The 18,789-nt window shown below is 40.9% G+C and overlaps 1 protein-coding gene and 1 long non-coding RNA gene across 3 annotated transcripts in view; one reads left to right on the top strand and one right to left on the bottom strand.

Annotated features, from left to right (window-relative positions):
• Positions 1 to 16,710, bottom strand: part of LOC118624729 — a 31,723-nt gene extending 15,013 nt beyond the window's left edge. The window contains exons 1-4 of the long non-coding RNA XR_004958422.1: positions 16,307 to 16,710; positions 12,889 to 12,978; positions 12,522 to 12,596; positions 10,835 to 10,996 (exon numbers count right to left, since the gene is read on the bottom strand). This is a non-coding gene — a long non-coding RNA (uncharacterized LOC118624729). The remainder of the gene's footprint in view (positions 1 to 10,834; positions 10,997 to 12,521; positions 12,597 to 12,888; positions 12,979 to 16,306) is intronic.
• The window catches only part of PLBD1 (phospholipase B domain containing 1), a 58,690-nt gene that overhangs the window by 33,665 nt on the left and 6,236 nt on the right, over positions 1 to 18,789 (top strand). For both annotated transcript variants that reach the window (XM_036253204.1, XM_036253205.1), the window contains exons 7-8: positions 18,006 to 18,206; positions 18,313 to 18,453. In XM_036253204.1, coding sequence (XP_036109097.1) covers positions 18,006 to 18,206; positions 18,313 to 18,453 — 342 coding nt within the window. The remainder of the gene's footprint in view (positions 1 to 18,005; positions 18,207 to 18,312; positions 18,454 to 18,789) is intronic.

Genomic DNA, 18,789 nt, shown 5'->3' with positions numbered 1-18,789 from the left:
TTGAGGGGTCTGCCACATTGCATTCTTCCCATAGATATGCAGCCAAACTTTGCCATGGGAACAAAGATGGATGGATGACTTGTTTGTTTTTCTTTGGTGGAGGAGATTAAGTGGATTAAAAGCGTGGTGTTGGTTTTGTATGGAAGGGGGCAGGACCTAAAGGTTCTTCATAATATAGACAAGGAGATTAAGCATTGCTGCATCAGAACAGACAGATCAAGACATGAAACATTCATGATTTGGTTGAGGCTCACATTAAGGATGATAACTGGGACTGGACAGATACCGTCATACTGAACATATGATTAACTCTGAAGATCTCATATGTACCTGTCCATACCTTTACAATATACCATGACCTCCTGCAAATTCTGACCACCAAGATGTGCTATGACAAACTCTAAAACGTCAAGATACAATGACCTTTCCTTGAAGTTTCCAAAAAGGAAAAATGTAGAGCTTGGACAGCTGCTAAACTGCTTCTCAACATATGACATCCAACTGTCTTACTCTGGTGAACCTACTTTCTTATTTATAACATGAGGCTAATATAATGCTGACTTCATAAAGTTGTAAACATTCTGTAACTTATTCATTCATCAACAATTTCCTGTTAAATTGTTGTGCGAGGCAAAGTATTTACAATGGAGAACAAGATAGATATGGTTTCTACTCCAACAAAATGTGCATTCTAGTGAAATATAGAGGCAAATAAAAAAACTAATGATGATAAAGTGTGATTTGTGTAATAAATAACAGGAAAGTCTAGTTTGGAGATGTCGAGATAGACTCTAAGAGAAAGGAAACTTCAAGTTGAGGCACCAAAGACAAGTATAAATTAGCCAGACCACTGGGGATAGTGAGGTGGTTAGCAGGTTCCGTGGGGAACAAATAGCATGTGTAAAGGCCTGTAGGCAACAGAAAGTGTGGAGAAGGCCGGAGAGGGAATGAAGGGCAATTCAAGATCGTTAAAGTAACAAAGGTTAGGCTTGCATTTTAGAATGATCTGGCCCATGAAAGGAGGACAAGAGAGGCTGCCAACAGAACATTAGAAGGCTGATACAGTAATCAGGCTCAGACCACATGTTTTATAGATGGTCAGTCAATGTAAGGATGGAAGGTTGATATACATGTTCAAGAAGAGCCCTGGCCGGTTTGGCTCAGCGGTTAGAGCATCAACCTGCCGTCCCGAGAGACCCGGGTTCGGTTCCCGCTAAGGGCATGTACCTTGGTTGCAGTTTGTCCCTGGCCCTGGTCGGTCGAGCGGGTGGCAGCCACTCGATGTGTCCCTTTCACATTGATGTTTCTCTCTCTCTCTCTCTCTCTCTCTTCCTCTCTCTCCCTCCCACTCTACCTGAACAAAAAATGTCCTCGGGTGAGGATAGAAAAAAAAAAAGAAGAAAACAAAATGCCAAAAATGACTGCTGAATTACTGTAGCACATAGCGACTTTCTGTGTGGTCCTGCTATCCTAGCCAGAATATTTGAGGGATAATTACCTAATAAGAATTGCCAAAAGAGCCCAGCTGGTGTGGCTCAGTGAACTGAGCATAGTCCCATGGACTGAGAGGTCCTGGTTTGATTCTCAGTCAGGGCACATGCCCAGGTTGTGGGCACTGCCTCCAGTAGGGGACTTGCAGGAGGCAGCCGATCAATATCTCTCTCTCACATAGATGTTTCTATCTCTCTGTCCCTTCCTCTCTCAAAAAAATCAATTTAAAATTTTTTTAGCCCTGGCTGGTTTGGCTAAGTGGTTAGAGTGTCAGCCTGCAGACCAATGAGACGTGGGTTCAATTCCAGCCAAGAGCATGTACCTCGGTTGTCCCCGGCCCCAGTTGGGGTCATGTGGGAGGCAACCGGTCAATGTGTTTCTCTTACATTGATATTTCTCTTTCTCCCTCCCTCCCACTCTATCTGAAGATAAATAGAAAAATGTCCTCAGGTGAGGATTGGGGGGAAAAAAATTATTTTTAATTGCCAAAAGAACATTCCCCAAATTGTGCTCCACCACAGGAGAATAGAAGGAAGAGTAGTAATCCCTCACAACACATTCATCAGAACTAAAGGATTTACTGTCTCCAGCACACCCAGACTTATCTAAGCTGATCTCAGCTCCCTGTGTACCAGAGCCCCAGCTGATTCCATGCAGAGGTGGTTCAGTCAAGGAAATGCATTAATTTAATAACCCCATCTTAATCTAGAGAGGATTTAAGTGATTTGGTAGCTTCATAGGCTCAGCCTTTTTTAGTCAGCTTTTGTTTGTTTTTTTGTTTTTTAAACAGAGTAGGAATTCTGTTTACCCTTGGGGAAATTATTCTACCTGAAGATGCTAACATGAAATGTCCCAAGTAAGTCAAAAGTATGCCAGGTGCTGATGACCTCTGCAGCACCCTTAAGCCCAGGCAGTGAGTTTCCAGCTGCCTTCCTCAAAATATCCTAAGTCCCTCTCCAGCACCCTAAGACCAAGCAGGCTAGAAGTATTAGGGCATCCTGGTCCCAGCCTGTGTCTCATGTGTATCTGGTTTAGGAAGCACCTTTCCAGAAATGTTCTAAATATCTTTCCAGTGCCTACGACCAGCCAGCATGGTAATGCCATCCAGTTGGCCAAGTTCAGGCAGGGTCCCATATGGGTCCTGCTCTCTGTATCTCTCATTTTGGGGAGTTTTTTTTTCCTCTGCCCACACCTACAGGCAAGTTCAACAAAATGCCATGAAGATCTCTGGGGCTGAAGCCTAGGAGGTGGTCCTGATGAGATCTTTTCTGCTGGCCTTCAGAGTATATTTTTTACATCATTGAGCTGACAGAATGTTGGTAACGTGATGAGTCAGGCCGACTGTCATGTCAGACACAGCATGTGTTCTGGGCCCTGGCTACCACAGGCCATGCCTACCCTTGGGCTTCAGCACATGTTCTCATTCCCCTTTCTTCTGCAGCACCCAAGGGCAGCAGGGGGAGTGACAAGTGAGCTTCACTCTGTGTGCTCCACTGCTGGCCCCTGTCACCTCATCCCACTGCAGTCCTCTGGGGAGAGCTGGGCCTGGCCCCTACAGGGGCTTTTGAGAACCTTGCTCCACAGCCCAAGTGGGCCTTTCAACAGATCTTATGCCTTTAGTTAATGAGGTGGCCCCACAGTCACAGGCCAGTCTTAAGATGCCTGGATACTCCTTGTGCAGTTGGGACTGCTCCTTTGGCTCTGCCCACAGGCTTCTCTCCTAATCGTGCACTGGTGGGGGTATGTGAAGGGTGGGTGTGGAAGGAGATTACATTCTAGAATGCAAGGGTTATAGCTGAAGGAGCCAAGAGCAGAGAGGTGGAAAATTTGCTGATCTATGTTTATGCTATAATATTCTGAATTTAATTTTAATTACCATAAATAATCATTTGCTTTTCTCTTAACACTTGGTGTAAGACTTGAATTTGTGGTCATCATGAACAAAGCACAGGAAAGATCTTTGAGAGAGTCATTAGGAGCCAATATTCACAGGTGGCATAACAGAGATTGCAGAGTCACTAGGTAAATGGTGATAGGGAACTGCAGAGGCAAAGAAACCATGTCTCAGTACAAGAAGGTTGCAGAGTCGTGGCTTTGTGAGTAATAATAGTATTGCTACCTTTTTCTCATGGTGGGAGATATAAAATTATCTGGGAGCAATGCATTCAATAATAAACAATACGGAAAGGTGGTACCTGGACCCTGTAAAGAATCTTTACATGCACTGATTGGACAATTACAGTTGTACTTTTCTCTACCCATTATTCTAAATCTTCATTGATCAATCACTATACCTCACCTTGGCCAATGCGTTTTGGAATATATTTCTAAAGCTAATTGTTTATGTAGGCAGGGGCCCTGCAAGACATACTTGCCTGAGGCTCTGAAAACTCAAGGAAGGTGACCGCAGATGACCTTGTTCTAGAAGCTTTATAGCATTCACAAGGGTTTTGAATAGCAGGTCAATTTTATCTAACAACTGATAAGGCTAATGAAGATAAAAGTCCCACAACTAACCCTACCCGCAGGATACTGTACACAGCCAAGTGTTGATTTTGGCTATGCAAGTCGAGCCAAGGAAGTAAGACATGGAGTGAAATCTCATAGGGAATGACAGCATTGAAAATGTAGCCAATGAAGACGTCAGGTCTACTGATTCAATTACAGGGAATCTAAATCAATTCAGAGAAAATCAGTGTCACTAATACTGAGTTTTCCAATTCATGAATATATCTCTGTTTATTTAGATCATTTATATGAACAATGTTTTGTAGTTTTTGGTATATGGGCCTTGCATACCCTTTAATTCATTTGAATCCTAAATAATTTTTGATGCTCCTATAATCAGTATTTATTTTTTACTCCTTTTTTCAATTGTTCATTGCTTATATATATGCATTAATTATCTATTGCTACATAACAAGTCATCCCAGAAATTAGTGGCTTGGAAAAACAATCATTTAGTATCTCATAGTTTCTATGGATCAGGAATTTTGACAGGGTGCAGTGAGGATGGCATGTCTGATATAGATCTGGGGCTCCAATGGAAGACTCAAAGACTGAGGGGCTGAATGCTCTGTAACTTAACTGAAGCTGGAAGATACACCTCCAAGGTGACTCACATGGTTGACAAGGTGCTGGCAAATTGGTTCCCCACCACTTGGGTCCCTCCACAGGAGTCCTTGAGTATGACAAGGTGCCTGGCTTTCCCCAGACAAAGTGATCCGAAAGAACAAAGCAGAAATAGCAATGCCTATTGTGACCTAGTCTCAGAAGTCATACACTGTCACTTCTACCACATTCTATTTATTAGAAACACATTATTATGACCAACCCACAGTCAAACAATTTGTGGAAATATAAAAATCACCACAATACAGAAATATTATTATTTTTTGTATATTTAGTTTTTATCCTGAGGATTTTTCTAAATTCATTGATCAGTTCTAACAGCTTGTTTATATATTTCTTGAGATTTTTCTATATTCATAAACATGCCATCTCTGCATAAACACAATTTCACTTCTTCCATCCCTTGTATGTTCTTGATTTCTTGCATGATTGCACTGGATAAGACCTCTAGGGCAATGTAGACTAGCAGAGCATGATAATCCTTGCCTAGTTCATGATCTTAAGAGAAAAGTATTCTTTCATTATTAAGTATGATATTTGTGTAGGATTTTTATAGATGCTCTTTTTAAGGTTAAAAAGATCCCTTCTCATCCTGGCTGGTTTGGGTCAGCAGTTAGAGAGTTGGTCCACGAACCAGAGAGACCTGGGTTCAGTTCCTGCGGTCACGTATCTCAGTTGCAGTTTGTCCCAGACCCCGGTTGGGATCATGTGGGCGGCAATCAGTCAATGTGTCTCTCTCACATCGATGTGTGTCTCTCTTCCTCCCTCTCTCCCTCCCACTCTATCTAAAGATAAATGCAAAAATGTCCTTGAGTGAGGATTTAAAAAAAGATCTCTTCTCTTCCTACTTAGCTTAATGTTTTTATTATGAATGAGTGTTTTGTGAAATTCTTTCTCTGCTTGTATTAAAGTGATCATATAATTTTTCTTCTTTATTAATATGTGATTTCAGTAATTTCAGTGATTGATTTTCAGATATTAAACCAACTTGACATTCCTAGGATAACCACCACTTAGTCATTATATATTATTAACATTTTGTTTTTAATATAACTTACTGCTATTTTAAGGATTTCTTCATCCATATTCATGAGAGAAATTAGTCTGTGGTTTTCTTTTCTTGTAATAGTTTTGGCATCAGAGTAACCTTGTCCTTATAATCTGAATTTAGAATTATTTTTTCCTTCTATATTTTCTGAAAAAGTTTGTGGATGACTGGTATTTTTTTCCTTAAATGTTTAATACTATTCGTTGATTGAGTCATCTAGACATCGAGTTTTATTTGTTGGGATAGTTTTTAATTATTCAATTTCTTTTATTTGTATAGGACTATTCAGGTTTTCTAATTCTTCTTGAGTCAGTTTTAAAAATTTGTCTTTCAAGGAATTTGTTCATTCTAACTTAGCATGTTTATTAACAAAGTTTTCAGTGATACTTTTATTAACCTTTTAATGTCTGCAAGATCTATGGTTGTTCCGTCTATTTATTTAATTGAATTTATTGGGGTGACATTGGTTAAAAAAATTATATAGATTTCAGGTGTACAATTCTATAATATAGCATCTGTATATTATATTATGTGTTCACCACCCCAAGTCAAGTCTCCTTCTGTAGTTAAGTTCCTTTAATCATTCATAATATTGTCTTTTTTCTCTTTATCAGTCTAGCTAGAAGTGTATCAATTTTATTGATATTTTCCAATAACCAGGTTTTATTTTCTTTATTTCCTATTTGTCTATTTTTCTTCTTCATTGATTTCCGTTATTTATCATTTTCTTTCTTCTACTTACTTTGCATTTACCAGCTTTTTTCTAGCTTCTTAAGATAGAACCTTAGTTGATTTTTATCTTCCTTACTACTATAAAAAAAATAAAATTATAAATTTCACTCTAAGCACTTCTTTCAGTACATCTGACAACTTTTGGTATGTTTTGTTTCTATTTTCATTCAACTGAAGATGTTTTTTAATTTCTCACAATTTCTTTAATCTGTGACTTAATTGGAAATATAAGTTTCCAAAAATTTGAAGACTTTCCAGATACATGTTTTTTTAATTTTAATTATGTTATTATTAGAAAATATACTGTGTAAAATTTCATTTTTTTTGTAAACTTTATTGATACCTGTTTTATGGCCCAGTATGAAGTATATCTCAGAGAATGATCCACATTCTAAAAATGTTAATCAGGTTAAGTTTGTTGTTGGTGTGGTTCAAGTCTTCTATGTCCTTATCAACTTGTTCTGTCTACTTGTTCTACCAATTACTAAGAGAAGACTATTTACACTTTCAGCTATAATATATTGATTTGGCCCTGGCCAGTTTGGTTCAGCAGTCAGAGCGTCGGCCCGCGGACCAATGAGTCACAGGTTCGATTCCAGTTAGTGGCACATACCTCACTCAGTTGCAGTTTGTCCCTGGCCCTGGTCAGGGTCGTGTGGGAGGCAAGCAGTTGTGATGTTTCTCTCTCTCTCCCTCCCACTCTATCTGAAGATAAATAGAAAAATATCCTTGGGTGAGGATTTTAAAAAAAAATACACACACACATATATGTTTATATTTGTCTATTTCTCATTTATGGAAGTTTGCTTCATGAATTTTTATATTCTGTCATTAGGCATTTATATATTTATAGTTATTATATATTCCTAGTATAGTGATCCTTTTATCATTATGAAATGTCTCTCTCTGTCTTTAGTAAAACCCCTTGTCTTAGAGTCTATATGTTTTATATTAATAAAGCCACTACAGTTTTCTTATGCTTTTTTTTAAATCAAGCCTGACTAGACTGGACTTTTGATGGGAACATTTGGTCCATTTATAGTTAATGTTCATATCTATAAATGTGAATTTAGGCCTCTCTCTCTGAGATTCCAGTTATTTATATGTCAGAATACTTAATCTTATCCCACAGGTCTTTGGGGCTTTGTTCATTTTCCTTCAGTTTTTATTTTTTTCTCTCTTGTCCTCACATTGGATCGTTTCATTGTCTATTTCGAATTTACTGATTCTTTCTTCTGCCATATGAAATTTACTATGGAATCCATCCAGTGACATTTTTATTTCTATTATTGTAATTTTGAGGTCTAGAATATCCATTTTGTTCTTTCTTTAGTTTCCATTTCTCTATTAACTTTCCCTCTGGTAACTTGTAATGCCATATTTTCCGTTTCTGAACTGTTTGAAGTCTGTCTGCTAAAGCCAGTATCTAAGCCTACTTGGAGACAGTTTCTAGTGACCTTTGGTGTGTGTGTGGGGGGGGGGGCATGTTTTCTTGTTTCTTTTTCAAATCTAATAATTTTTTATTGAAAATTGGACACTGAAGATTAGTACATTACAGTGACTGTAGAATTTGTTTTTCTGAGAATTGTTAGTGTTTTGCTATCATAGGTAATCACTGTGCTTGTACTCAAACTCTAAAATAGATCTCCCATGCAGTGCGCAGCAGCCGATTTCTTTGCTTAGTGTTTTGTTTTGTATGTGTGCTTGATTTACTTCCGGAGGCTCCTTTTTCAGCCTGGTTCGCTGGAGATTGCCCTGTATCTAGTTTAGTAGACAGCCAAGGATTTTGGCAGAGGTTAACTAAAATTTTATAGTTAACTCTACCTGTGGTTTGCTTGTTTCTAAGGTTTTCTCTATTTCCATTTGCTCTTCCAACTCTGAATTTTGCCCTTTGACCGCTGGAGCAGTCTGAGCTGCATGTGAGCTGGGCAATAATACTCGCTGTCGGAGTTGCAGCGAACTCGCATATCAAACCAGGAACAATGACAAGGATCTTATCAGGGTAGAACTCTCACTGCTTTCTCTCTTTACCCTAGGGTCCTTGGCATCGCTTACACTCTTGCCAAGTTAGTGATCAGCCAGAGAATTGGAAATTTATGTTCAGATTTTGGATCTCTGATCTTCTATAGTTCCCTCTTCCTCCCAAAATTTCTCCCTTAAATTCTCTGCTGCTCTGCAGCACTGAACTCTGACATCTGCCCACTCAAGTCTTAACGGCATACTGCCCATATTCCACATCATGTTTACTTCCTTGGGTCCAGCACAGAGCCTGGCACGTTGTAATCATTGAATAAATATTTATGGATGCAAGGAAGGAGGAAAGGAAGGAAGGAAACAAAGAAAATGGGAGAGAAAGAGAAGGAAGGAAACAGGCAGACAGTTCATGGATCACCCACTCTGAAGTGCACATGGTGGGAACTAGAAGGGAGAGAGAGATGAGGGCTGCCTGAGACATCATCGTCTCTATCACAGCTTCACTGTTTTCTGTCCGTGCTGCCCTCCTTTCTATGCCCTTGCTTTGAAAACAAGAGTCCAGAACGTTCAGGGATTATTATCAAAGCACTGGGGCTGATTCCGAAGACTCTGTCACAGGGGTGTTCAGAATCAGACGCTGGCCGGCTAATAAACAGCTCTTATTTGGACTTCAATTCTCTAGTGGTCTTTCTTTGACTCTGTCGCGTCACAACATTTGGAGGCCGCAGGGCTGGTCTCAGAACTCAGGGTCAGTCGCCGGCCGGCTTTGCTCTCTATTTGGCTTTAATTTGGCTCTGGTGGTCTCTCGGTTCTCTCACGCTACAACACCATCCTCTACTGCCTACCCTGCCTCTGTCTCCTCATTATAATTTAATATTTCAAATTTCTCTAATAACTAAATAGTCACCTGTTGATATCAGGGGAAGTGAAGTATTTCTTCCTGGTATCCTGGTATCTCCAAATTTCTAAGAAATCTTAAAGTCCCTCTGTAAAGAGCTAGTTTCTTGGAAAAAGCCAGTTCCTCCTTTTGTACACTAGACAGAACAATCTAGGATATCAGATCAATCTGATAGCACTATCAATAACTTTGTGTCACAATGGGTCACAGTTAGAGTATTTAAGTTAAAAATCATGCTCCAGCCCAAACCACAAAAGTTTCTCAGACTGATCCCCAAGATTATGTTTTTTGCTTTTATTTCTGGTCATTTGGCAGCAGCGTATTAGTGGCATATGGATATCTATTTGTATCATTGCTGGTGATAATTGATTTTGATCATTTAGTTTAAGTGATGTTCTGCCAGGTTTCTCCAATTTAAAATTGCTGTTTTTATAATTAATAAATAATTTGTTTGGAAATACCTTGAGACTATGTAAAAGCCCCATATCTCATTACATATTGAACTCCACTTTTACCCTTACTAATAATTCTTTTACTCTATCATTTCTTCTATAAACACTAGGGATATTATATATATATATATATATATATATATATATATATATATATATGGCTGATTCCGAAGACTCTGTCACAGGGATGTTTGGAATCAGCAGCTGGCCAGCTAATAAACGGTTCTTATTTGGACTTCAAAAAAAAAAAAATGCCCTGGCCGGTTTGGCTCAGCAGTTGGAGCATCGGCCTGCGGACCAGAGAGTCCTGGGTTCGGTTCCCGCTAGGGGCACATACCAAAAAGGAAAAAAAGCATTGGAGATGTAGACCTGTCTGTTCAGCACAAGAGTTAGACCTGGAAGCTAACCCTTTGTAGTTGCCCTCTTGAGAGGCGACATGAATAGGATCTAACTAATTTTATGGGAATTAGGCAGCACCCAAGTTTTAAATAAATTACTGTAAATTTGTTTCTGCTCACTTGTTACTGAAATTAAAAGAAAAAAGGAACTAATATTTTAGGTTTAGTTCCTACTTATGTGCCTGGCACTGTGACTGACACTCTACTAAACAGTTGCTATGTCATTTCATTTTCATAAAAACCTAGCAAGAAGGGTAGTGTCTCTAGATTTTTCACATAAAGAAACAGGTTTAGAGAAGTTAAACAACATGCTCAAAATCACGCCACTCAGAGGTTGGGGATTGGGATTCAAACACAATATATCAAACTAGAAATATCCGTTTTTCCTCCCCAGAAGTGGTTCAGTTTGCATTTAAGTTAAATGATTCAAACTGAAAAACCATGAAGTCAAAGGGCCTCCTGGCACACCAGGTGGGTGGAGTTTTTGCATGGCAACAAAAGCTGGAATCTATTCAGTGCTTTAATTGAGGGTTCCAGTAATGATTATCTATATGAGGCTTAGGTTTCAAGCTTAATGATCTGTCCATGAGGCGCTCTGGAATGCACTTAGTGTGTGTGTTTCACCAAGCATGCATGTGTTCCTATTTTGCATTACATCCAGGCATCTCATCACCTCCCCCACACAGATAAACCCAGCCCGTAAACTTACAATTTCCTGTGGAGCTTGCTAAAAATGCAGATTCCTGAGTGCCATCCATAGAAATTCTTGTTCAGTCCATCTGGGCTGGGGCATTTGTAACAAAGACCCCAGGTGATTCTAACATACTGGATCCAAGTCCCTTCTTTCGGACTCTGGCAGTAAAGACTTTCCCTGTTGGAAAGTATATACTGGAAAGTAGGTGCACAGGAAGATAAAAGAATACTCTCAAAGCCCCCAGATAATTTGTTCAAGTCTCCTTCATAATCCATAATGTTATTACTTTCATAGGTTATAAGATTGCCTATGTATGTTGTTAACATTTTCTTTTTTTTTTTTTTTTTTTTTTAATCCTCACCCGAGGACATTTTTCCATTTTTTGTTCAGGTAGAGTGGGAGGGAGAGAGAGGAACAGAGAGAGAGAAACATCGATGTGAAGGGACACATCGAGTGGTTGCCACCCGCACAACCGACCAGGGCCGGGGACAAACTGCAACCGAGGTACGTGCCCTTAGCGGGAACCGAACCCGGGTCTCTCAGGACCGCAGGCCGACGCTCTAACCGCTGAGCCAAACCGGCCAGGGCTGTTGTTAACATTTTCATGTACTCTTACGTTTATTCATTTCACACTACTACTTTTACGGTAGATTCTTTGGACATGAAGCTGAAATGCATACAATGTACGAGTTAATACATGCCAAGACCCATGTCTTCCACCTTCAAAAAGTAGAACCAAGGGAAGAAAAGAAGTAAAAGTAGAACCAGGGCACCTATTTCAAAGTATTAGAGACTTTATAGCACTTAATTTTATACTTTCTCAAGTATTTTTGTTGTTGTTGTTGTTGTTCTTTATGTCCTCTTTGTCACCACTCCAGGACACTAATGACTTCAGCCAGGCCACACCTGTCTTGATCATCTTTCCCCGTCTAGTTCCTGGCGCTTCCTCCCTTCTCTTTCCAGAATCCCACCTTATTTTCCATACTTTTCTTGACTAACTGGTCATAAGGTGCTTTTCTCCAACTCCACCCTATCTAAACATGCAACTCCCCATGACTCACTCTCTCCTAATTGCTTCTACTGAATGTGCTCCATCCAGTGTGTTATCACCGTTCACACGACTGCACATCTGTTCCCATCACATTTGTCTGGCATATGGCGGAGTGGGAAAGGTGTGTGTTGAGATTTGGTCTTAGATGTATTTCTGATCATGTTGTTTATTAGCTTTAAATAGCTAAATATTCATTCATTTATTTATTTATTTATTTTTATCATCCTCACCCGAGGACATTTTTCCATTCTTTGTTCAGATAGAGTGGGAGGGAGAGAGAGGAACAGAGAGAGAGAGAAACAACGATGTGAAAGGGACACATCGAGTGGTCGCCACCGGCACAACCAACCAGGGCCGGGGATAAACTGCAACCGAGGTACATGCCCTTAGGGGGAACCAAACCCGGATCTCTCCGGACCGCAGGCCAACGCTCCAACCGCTGAGCCAAACCGGCCAGGGCGCTAAATATTTTTTTAAACAGCTCATCTAAAAATAAGATGAAGAAAAAATAAAAAATAGTTCATCTAATCACTCTTTTGTGAAGATCAAATAATCATATCCATCCTTCTAACGCAAGGTATTTGTGTGTGGTAGGTGCACGATAAATGTTAGTCACCAACATCTTCTCTTCAACCGTAATTTATTGAGCACCTGCTCTGTGTTAAATCCGTTTTCTTTGGGCTGGAGTGACAGGACAGACATCCCTGTCCTGATGGAGCTTACATGCTATGGGAGAAATAGAAAATAGTAAACAAATAATATAATCTAAAGTAGATAAAATAATTTATTATTTACCAAAAACAAATTTCATTTTGATGTGGATGATAATAGAATGCTGATTAAATATAAACCCATATTCTTTATATTCATTCTATATAACCTATAAGAGACCTACTCTTTCCTGTAGTGGAAGAGTCCACAGTGGGCTTCCTGTGCTTGAATACATCATAGTATGAATCCTCCACTGATCACATTCCTACAGCAGGATGAACCAGAAATGTCTTCAATAAATACTTACTTGATTGAAGAATCATCACTGGAAGGAGAAGTGGGGATTGATTGGTGCCAGTTAGGGTCTTGGCAGGAAGAGAAGCAAATAAATGCTATGCTGGAAGGTGGGAAGATAGGTTCATTACAGACGATGAAATACACAGCTGTAGGGTTTCACATCCCAGGATAACAGGGTGCCCATAGCCTTCCTTTTCTTTTCTTTTTTTATCCTCACCCGAGGACATTTTTGCATTTATGTTCAGATAGAGCGGGAGGGAGAGAAGGAGAAAGAGAAAGAAACATCGATGTGAGAGAGAGACACATCGAGTGGTAGCCACCCACACGACCCCAACTGGGGCCAGGGACAAACTGCAACTGAGGTACATGCCCTTAGCAGGAACCGAACCCAGGTCTCTCTGATCTGCGGGCCAACGCTCTAACCGCTGCCAAACCGGCGAAGGCATCCTTCTTTTTCTTAGAGCAAGAAAGTGAAGGTTCTCCTGCTGCAGAGAGCAACATTAGAACAGTTTTGGAGGAGACGCAGAGGGAGCAGAGGTGGGCAGGGAGGGTGTCTGGGCATGTGCCTTCTTAAAAAGCTCCTGAAGGGATTCTGATACAGTCTCTGGGCTGGGAATGGCTGCACAGTGCTTGGGATATAGTGGGTGTTTCATAAACATTCATTGACTAACTGGCAGGCTGGCTCAGAGAAAATCAGACAGCCCACCACAGGTGGGCCCTTTCCACAGGTCTGAGAAGTGACACTGTCTTCCTTCAGCATTAGAAAGCTGAGCGGAAAGGCTGAGTATGGTGCAAAGTTGTTACTTTGTTTTTCCTTTTTTAAAAACAGGAGAGTTCCCAAAGTGTCCCATTCCCATGTTAAAATCACATGGCAGCAAGGCATTTTAAAAAACAGTGTTGTATGATTGGACTACTATTATTGTATGTTAGCTATTAAAGGTTATAAAAAATAACCTTCAAAACTTTGTGGCTGGAAACAGTATGTGAATATTACTGCTTTGGAGTCTGCAGGATAGCTAAGTGGTTCTTTCTAGAGAATTAAGCTGGCATATTCCCTGCATCTGTGGTTGGCTGTGGGTTGGGTGGGCAGCTCTACTATTCTTGGATTTACTCTCTCATACATTTTGGGGGTTGGCTGGCCAGAGTTCGGTGGTGCCTGAGATGACTGGTCCTCCCTCGTGGTCTCTCACCCAGGAGACCACCTTGGACTGGCTGTTCCCATGGTGATATCAGGTACACAGAGTGAGAAGCGTGCAAGGTCTCTTGAGGCCTAGACTCAGAACTGGTACGTTCTGTTATGTGAAGCGAGTTCCAAATCCAGGTCAGATTTAAGAGATGGGAAATAGTCAACACCTCTTGATGGCACATGCTGCAGAGTCACATTGCAGAGAATAAGGGTGAGAGGGACCAGAGGTACAGCGATGCTGTTTTTACAATCATGAGTCATTCCACTGACCCCAAGTTGTATATTATTTCTTTGGTCAAAACTGATTAACTCTTTTGGAAAGAAGTAGTGTGTTTGGTCTTTGGAGCAGTTAATGCATGAGGTGTGCAAATGGATACATTTTAAATGTACTCGATAGGCTAAGACAGGTAAATATTTCTGGGTTGTGCTGAGCAGTACCTAATGCAATACCACTTTTGTGATTCAAGTGGGGTGTTTTCTGTTTTGTTTTGTCTTGAAATGTGATTTATTAGCTATAAGAGTTCCCTTTTAGTTCTTAATTAAATTAAGCAAGAAGCTTACTATGAAATGATATTTGCAGGGTGGCTTTTATACTGGAATGTTCCATCTTCTCCTGATCTGAAATAGTCTGCCTTCCAGTGGAAACAGACTTATAGAAAGAACAGACTGGCCCTGGCCAGTTTGGCTCAGCGGTTAGAGTGTCGACCTGCGGTCCTGAGAGGCCCGGATTCGGTTCCTGCTAAGGGCGCGTACCTCGGTTGCAGTTTGTCCCCGGCCCTGGTTGGTCGTGCGGGTGGCAGCCACTCGATGTGTGCCTTTCACATCGATGTTTCTCTCTCTCTCTCTCTCCCTGTTTCTCCCTCCCACTCTACCAGAACAAAAAAGGAAAAATGTCCTCGGGTGAGGATAAAAAATTAAAAAAAAGAACACACTGATTGCGAGTGGAGGGTGTTGGAACTGGGAGAGAAGTACAGATTGGTAGTCACATATAGTCCAGGGGATGCAAAGTACAGCCTAGGGAATATAGTCAATAATATTGTAATAACTGTGTGGTGCCAGGTGGGTACTGGAAATATTGGAGTAACACTTTATAAAGTATATGCTATACACCTGAAACAAATACAAAGTAATATTGAATGTAAACTGCAATTGAAAAAAACTTTAAATAAGAAAAAAATAAAACAGTCTACCTTCAAAAACTTCCAGTGACGGATAAGAGCAAAAATAGAAATTTACCTATTCAAAGAACATTTATTTCTCTTACAATGCAGTGTTTGAGGACTTGGTCTGGGCCTTTTTTTTTTTTTTTTTTCAACCTTAAACTCTACACTATAGATTTGGACTCCTTGACTAGAAAGTTTACAAGCCACTTCATCCTCTTTGCTCTGGAATTCTGGGTGGCCTACATTTTTCCATCTTTAATAAACAGTCTTGCTCTTGAATGAAAGGCGACTTATTACATGTTTGTATTTTTCATTCGAACTATTAAAGAACGCCTGCCCTCTTGTGTCCATAGGGATTGCTACAGTAAGGAGTGAAGGAGCAAGTTTATTGTGCCAGAAATACAGCATTGCACCCTACAGGAATTTTTCTCCTTAGCTTCCTCAAGGCTGCCAAGTATGGTTGTACAGCTTAAACACTGCAGAACAACCCCAGCCCGAGGTACAGGAATGGTCACTGAAATCTGTCCACATTTTGTTTGTCGAGCCAAGCATCTTATATCCAGGCTGTATCTTCCCAGAGGGGTTGCCCATTAAAATTTCATTCAAGGGTACCTGCCCTCTAGCCGTGTACCAACTAGAGTATGCAACCCCCTCTCCTTTATAGACTTCTGTACAGCCTCGTGTTAGTTGGAGCTTGTCCTCCACATGTCACATTCCTACTCAGAAACTTTAAAATAAGACTGTTAGAGCTGAATGGTATCACTTAGTCCCAGATTATCAGAGGAAAGAATTAAGGAACAGAGAGGCAAAAGGAGAAGTGCCAGATTTGTTCATGGCAATACAGGGCCTTCTGTATTAACATAGGCCTTCTGACTCCCAGTGCATGCTCTGGTCTTACGTTTAGCTTCAGGTAATCCCTGTATTTGACTCCACCCAACCTATCTGGGTGCTTGATGAATGAATGAATGACTATCCAGCTGTATTTTCTAATGTTTCTTTGCCCCAACCTCCCAAAATTTCCACACTCGTTTGCCACATCTATTCCTACTAAACATCGTTCTTCATATTCTTGTTCCTACCTGTAATGCTCACTGCTCTTGACCTGGTCAGTGCGTAGTTCCAGGTCCACTTCCTCCATGAAGCTGTCCTCCTCCAGCCTTCGTTAAGCCAGAAAAGGAAGAGCCATGAAGTTGAGCAGAGGTGTTCGGACATAGTGGAAAGGCCAGTGGCCTGGGTCCAGGACCTACATTGTAGGTCAGCCGGAGGTGGTTGATCTTGAACGGATGCCCTCACCGTCTGAGCCTCATCGGGCCCTTCCCGATCATGAAAGCATTGGGCTGCACTGGTGTTTGTTGCTCAGTGTGTGGCAGGTGTAGTGCTGGTGAGCTGGTATCAAGGGGTTCGTGGACAAGTATTTTAGGCATGTTAGTAGAAATTAATCTGTTTAAATATATTGGTTTTGGAAGAAGAAGAAAAAACATTAAACCCATAGTTCCCTAAATATTATTATATGTGACAAGGCTAGATATCTTAAGTTTGAAAAGACAGTCGATTTAAAAAAAAAATATCGGGATGGGGAGGAAGGTGTCTGGGGAGGTGGGGAAAGAGGAACATCTGTAACAAAAATAAATTAATAAAAATTGGAAAAAAATAAAAATAATTGGCCAAATTTTAAAAAGAAACATATTAAGCACTAGTACAAGTAATCAGAGATGGTGGGCGTGATAGGCGCACTGAAGGGATGGACGTGTGTGGCGTACCAGCGGGACTCAGCGCTGGCTCCCTCCTCTGCCCCCGGGCCCTTGGCTCACACCTGCTTAGCACTGACAGTGTCCATCACTGTTAGTGGCTGAGGACAATATGTCCTCTCTCCTTGTTACCGCTGTGTCTGATATTGCTTGAGCTTCACCACACTCATCACAGTATAAAGCACCAAATAGGTCTTTAACAGAGACTTACGGCTTCACTGATTTTTCTGTGTTGCCTCCATCATTTATAAAAGCATGGATCCAGGGTGTCAATATCCTAGTTTCAAAACCGTGTTCACTTTTATAAATGTAGGTGTTTTTATTTATAAAAATCATCTAGACTCATGTAAAATATGGGAAATACAGAAAAGCAGAAGAAGGCCTCCATATTCTTACAATCCAACGATGAACCCTGCTTAAATCCCTCCCTAAATGGAAGTTGTCCGGCAAAATCCTAGCAAGTGGGGATCAATTTCCATTCAGCATTTAGAAAATCGGAATATTCCTGATTGAATAGAATTTTGTCATCCCAAATCATAAAATCAGAAAATTCCAACGGTGCCCTGGCCGGTTTGGCTCAATGGTTAGAGCGTCGGCCCAGAGACCAAAGAGTCTTGGGTTCGATTCTGGTCAAGGGCATGTACCTCGGTTGCATTTCATCCCCAGCCCTGGTTGGGGTCGTGCAGGAGGCAACCAGTTGATGTGTCTCTCACATTGATGTTTCTCTCTCTCTCCCCACCTCCCTCCCACTCTATCTGAAGATAAATAGAAAAATATCCTCAGGTGAGGATTTAAGGAAAAAATTTCCAATGTGAATGCATGGATGGGGGTCCACTGGCACCCTTCTAAGCAACAGTTGAGTAACTGCCCCAGAGGCGAACTGACACTGGGAGACAGTACTGCAGATCACGAGTAATAATAACTAATACTCTTTGCAAAATGTATTGCGTATGTAAAGCTCTATGCTAATAATAATGGCTCAATAGTTCATGTGTACGTATGCTGATGGGTATATTTGTCTTTCCTGTAGGGTTTTTAGAGTCTCTGGACGACTTTTACATTCTTAGCAGTGGTCTGGTATTGCTGCAGACCACAAACAGTGTGTATAATAAAACCCTACTACAGCTTGTGACACCCCAGTCTCTCCTGGCCTGGCAGAGAGTTCGTGTGGCCAATATGATGGCCAATGACGGCAAGCAGTGGGCAGAGATATTTTCAAAATACAACTCTGGTAAGTGGCCCTGCAGAATAACTTTTTAGGAATGTGCATATGTTTAGATTTCAAGTTAACCAGTAAATCCATCCCCACGCCGTTTCCTCTCTCCCCAATATTTCAGGTACCTATAACAATCAGTACATGGTCCTGGACCTGAAGCAGGTGAAGCTGAGGTGCAGCCTTGACACAGGCACTCTGTACATTGTGGAGCAAATTCCTTCATATGTAGAATATTCTGAACAAACCAATGTTCTACGGAAAGGTATCTTCTTCATGCTAGAATTCGGAAATACAATGAGCATGTGTGCGAGTACATGGTGGGGAATGTGTGGTGTGTGTGTGATGGAGGAGTGTGTACTGGGGGAAAAGGATGGGAATGCCATTGTCAGTTACACTGGGAAAGAACTTCCAGGTTTAGCGCATGTAAAGCCTGCACCTTGGACTCTCAGGTGGCTGTGTGCAGACATTCACCACCTTAACACTTGTATGCTTCTAATATTACCTTCTCCCCTGGGTTCCCAAATTAAGCTTTTAGTTCAATGCAGCAAATGTTTATGGGAGTGCTACATTGGCCCAAGGACTAGAAAGGCACGATGCA

The sequence above is a fragment of the Molossus molossus genome, unplaced genomic scaffold (assembly GCF_014108415.1).
Source record: "Molossus molossus isolate mMolMol1 unplaced genomic scaffold, mMolMol1.p scaffold_m16_p_10, whole genome shotgun sequence".
NCBI classification, from domain to species: Eukaryota; Metazoa; Chordata; class Mammalia; order Chiroptera; family Molossidae; genus Molossus; species Molossus molossus.
Note: the sequence above shows the minus strand (reverse complement) of the source record. Positions and strands in the feature narration are given on the sequence as shown.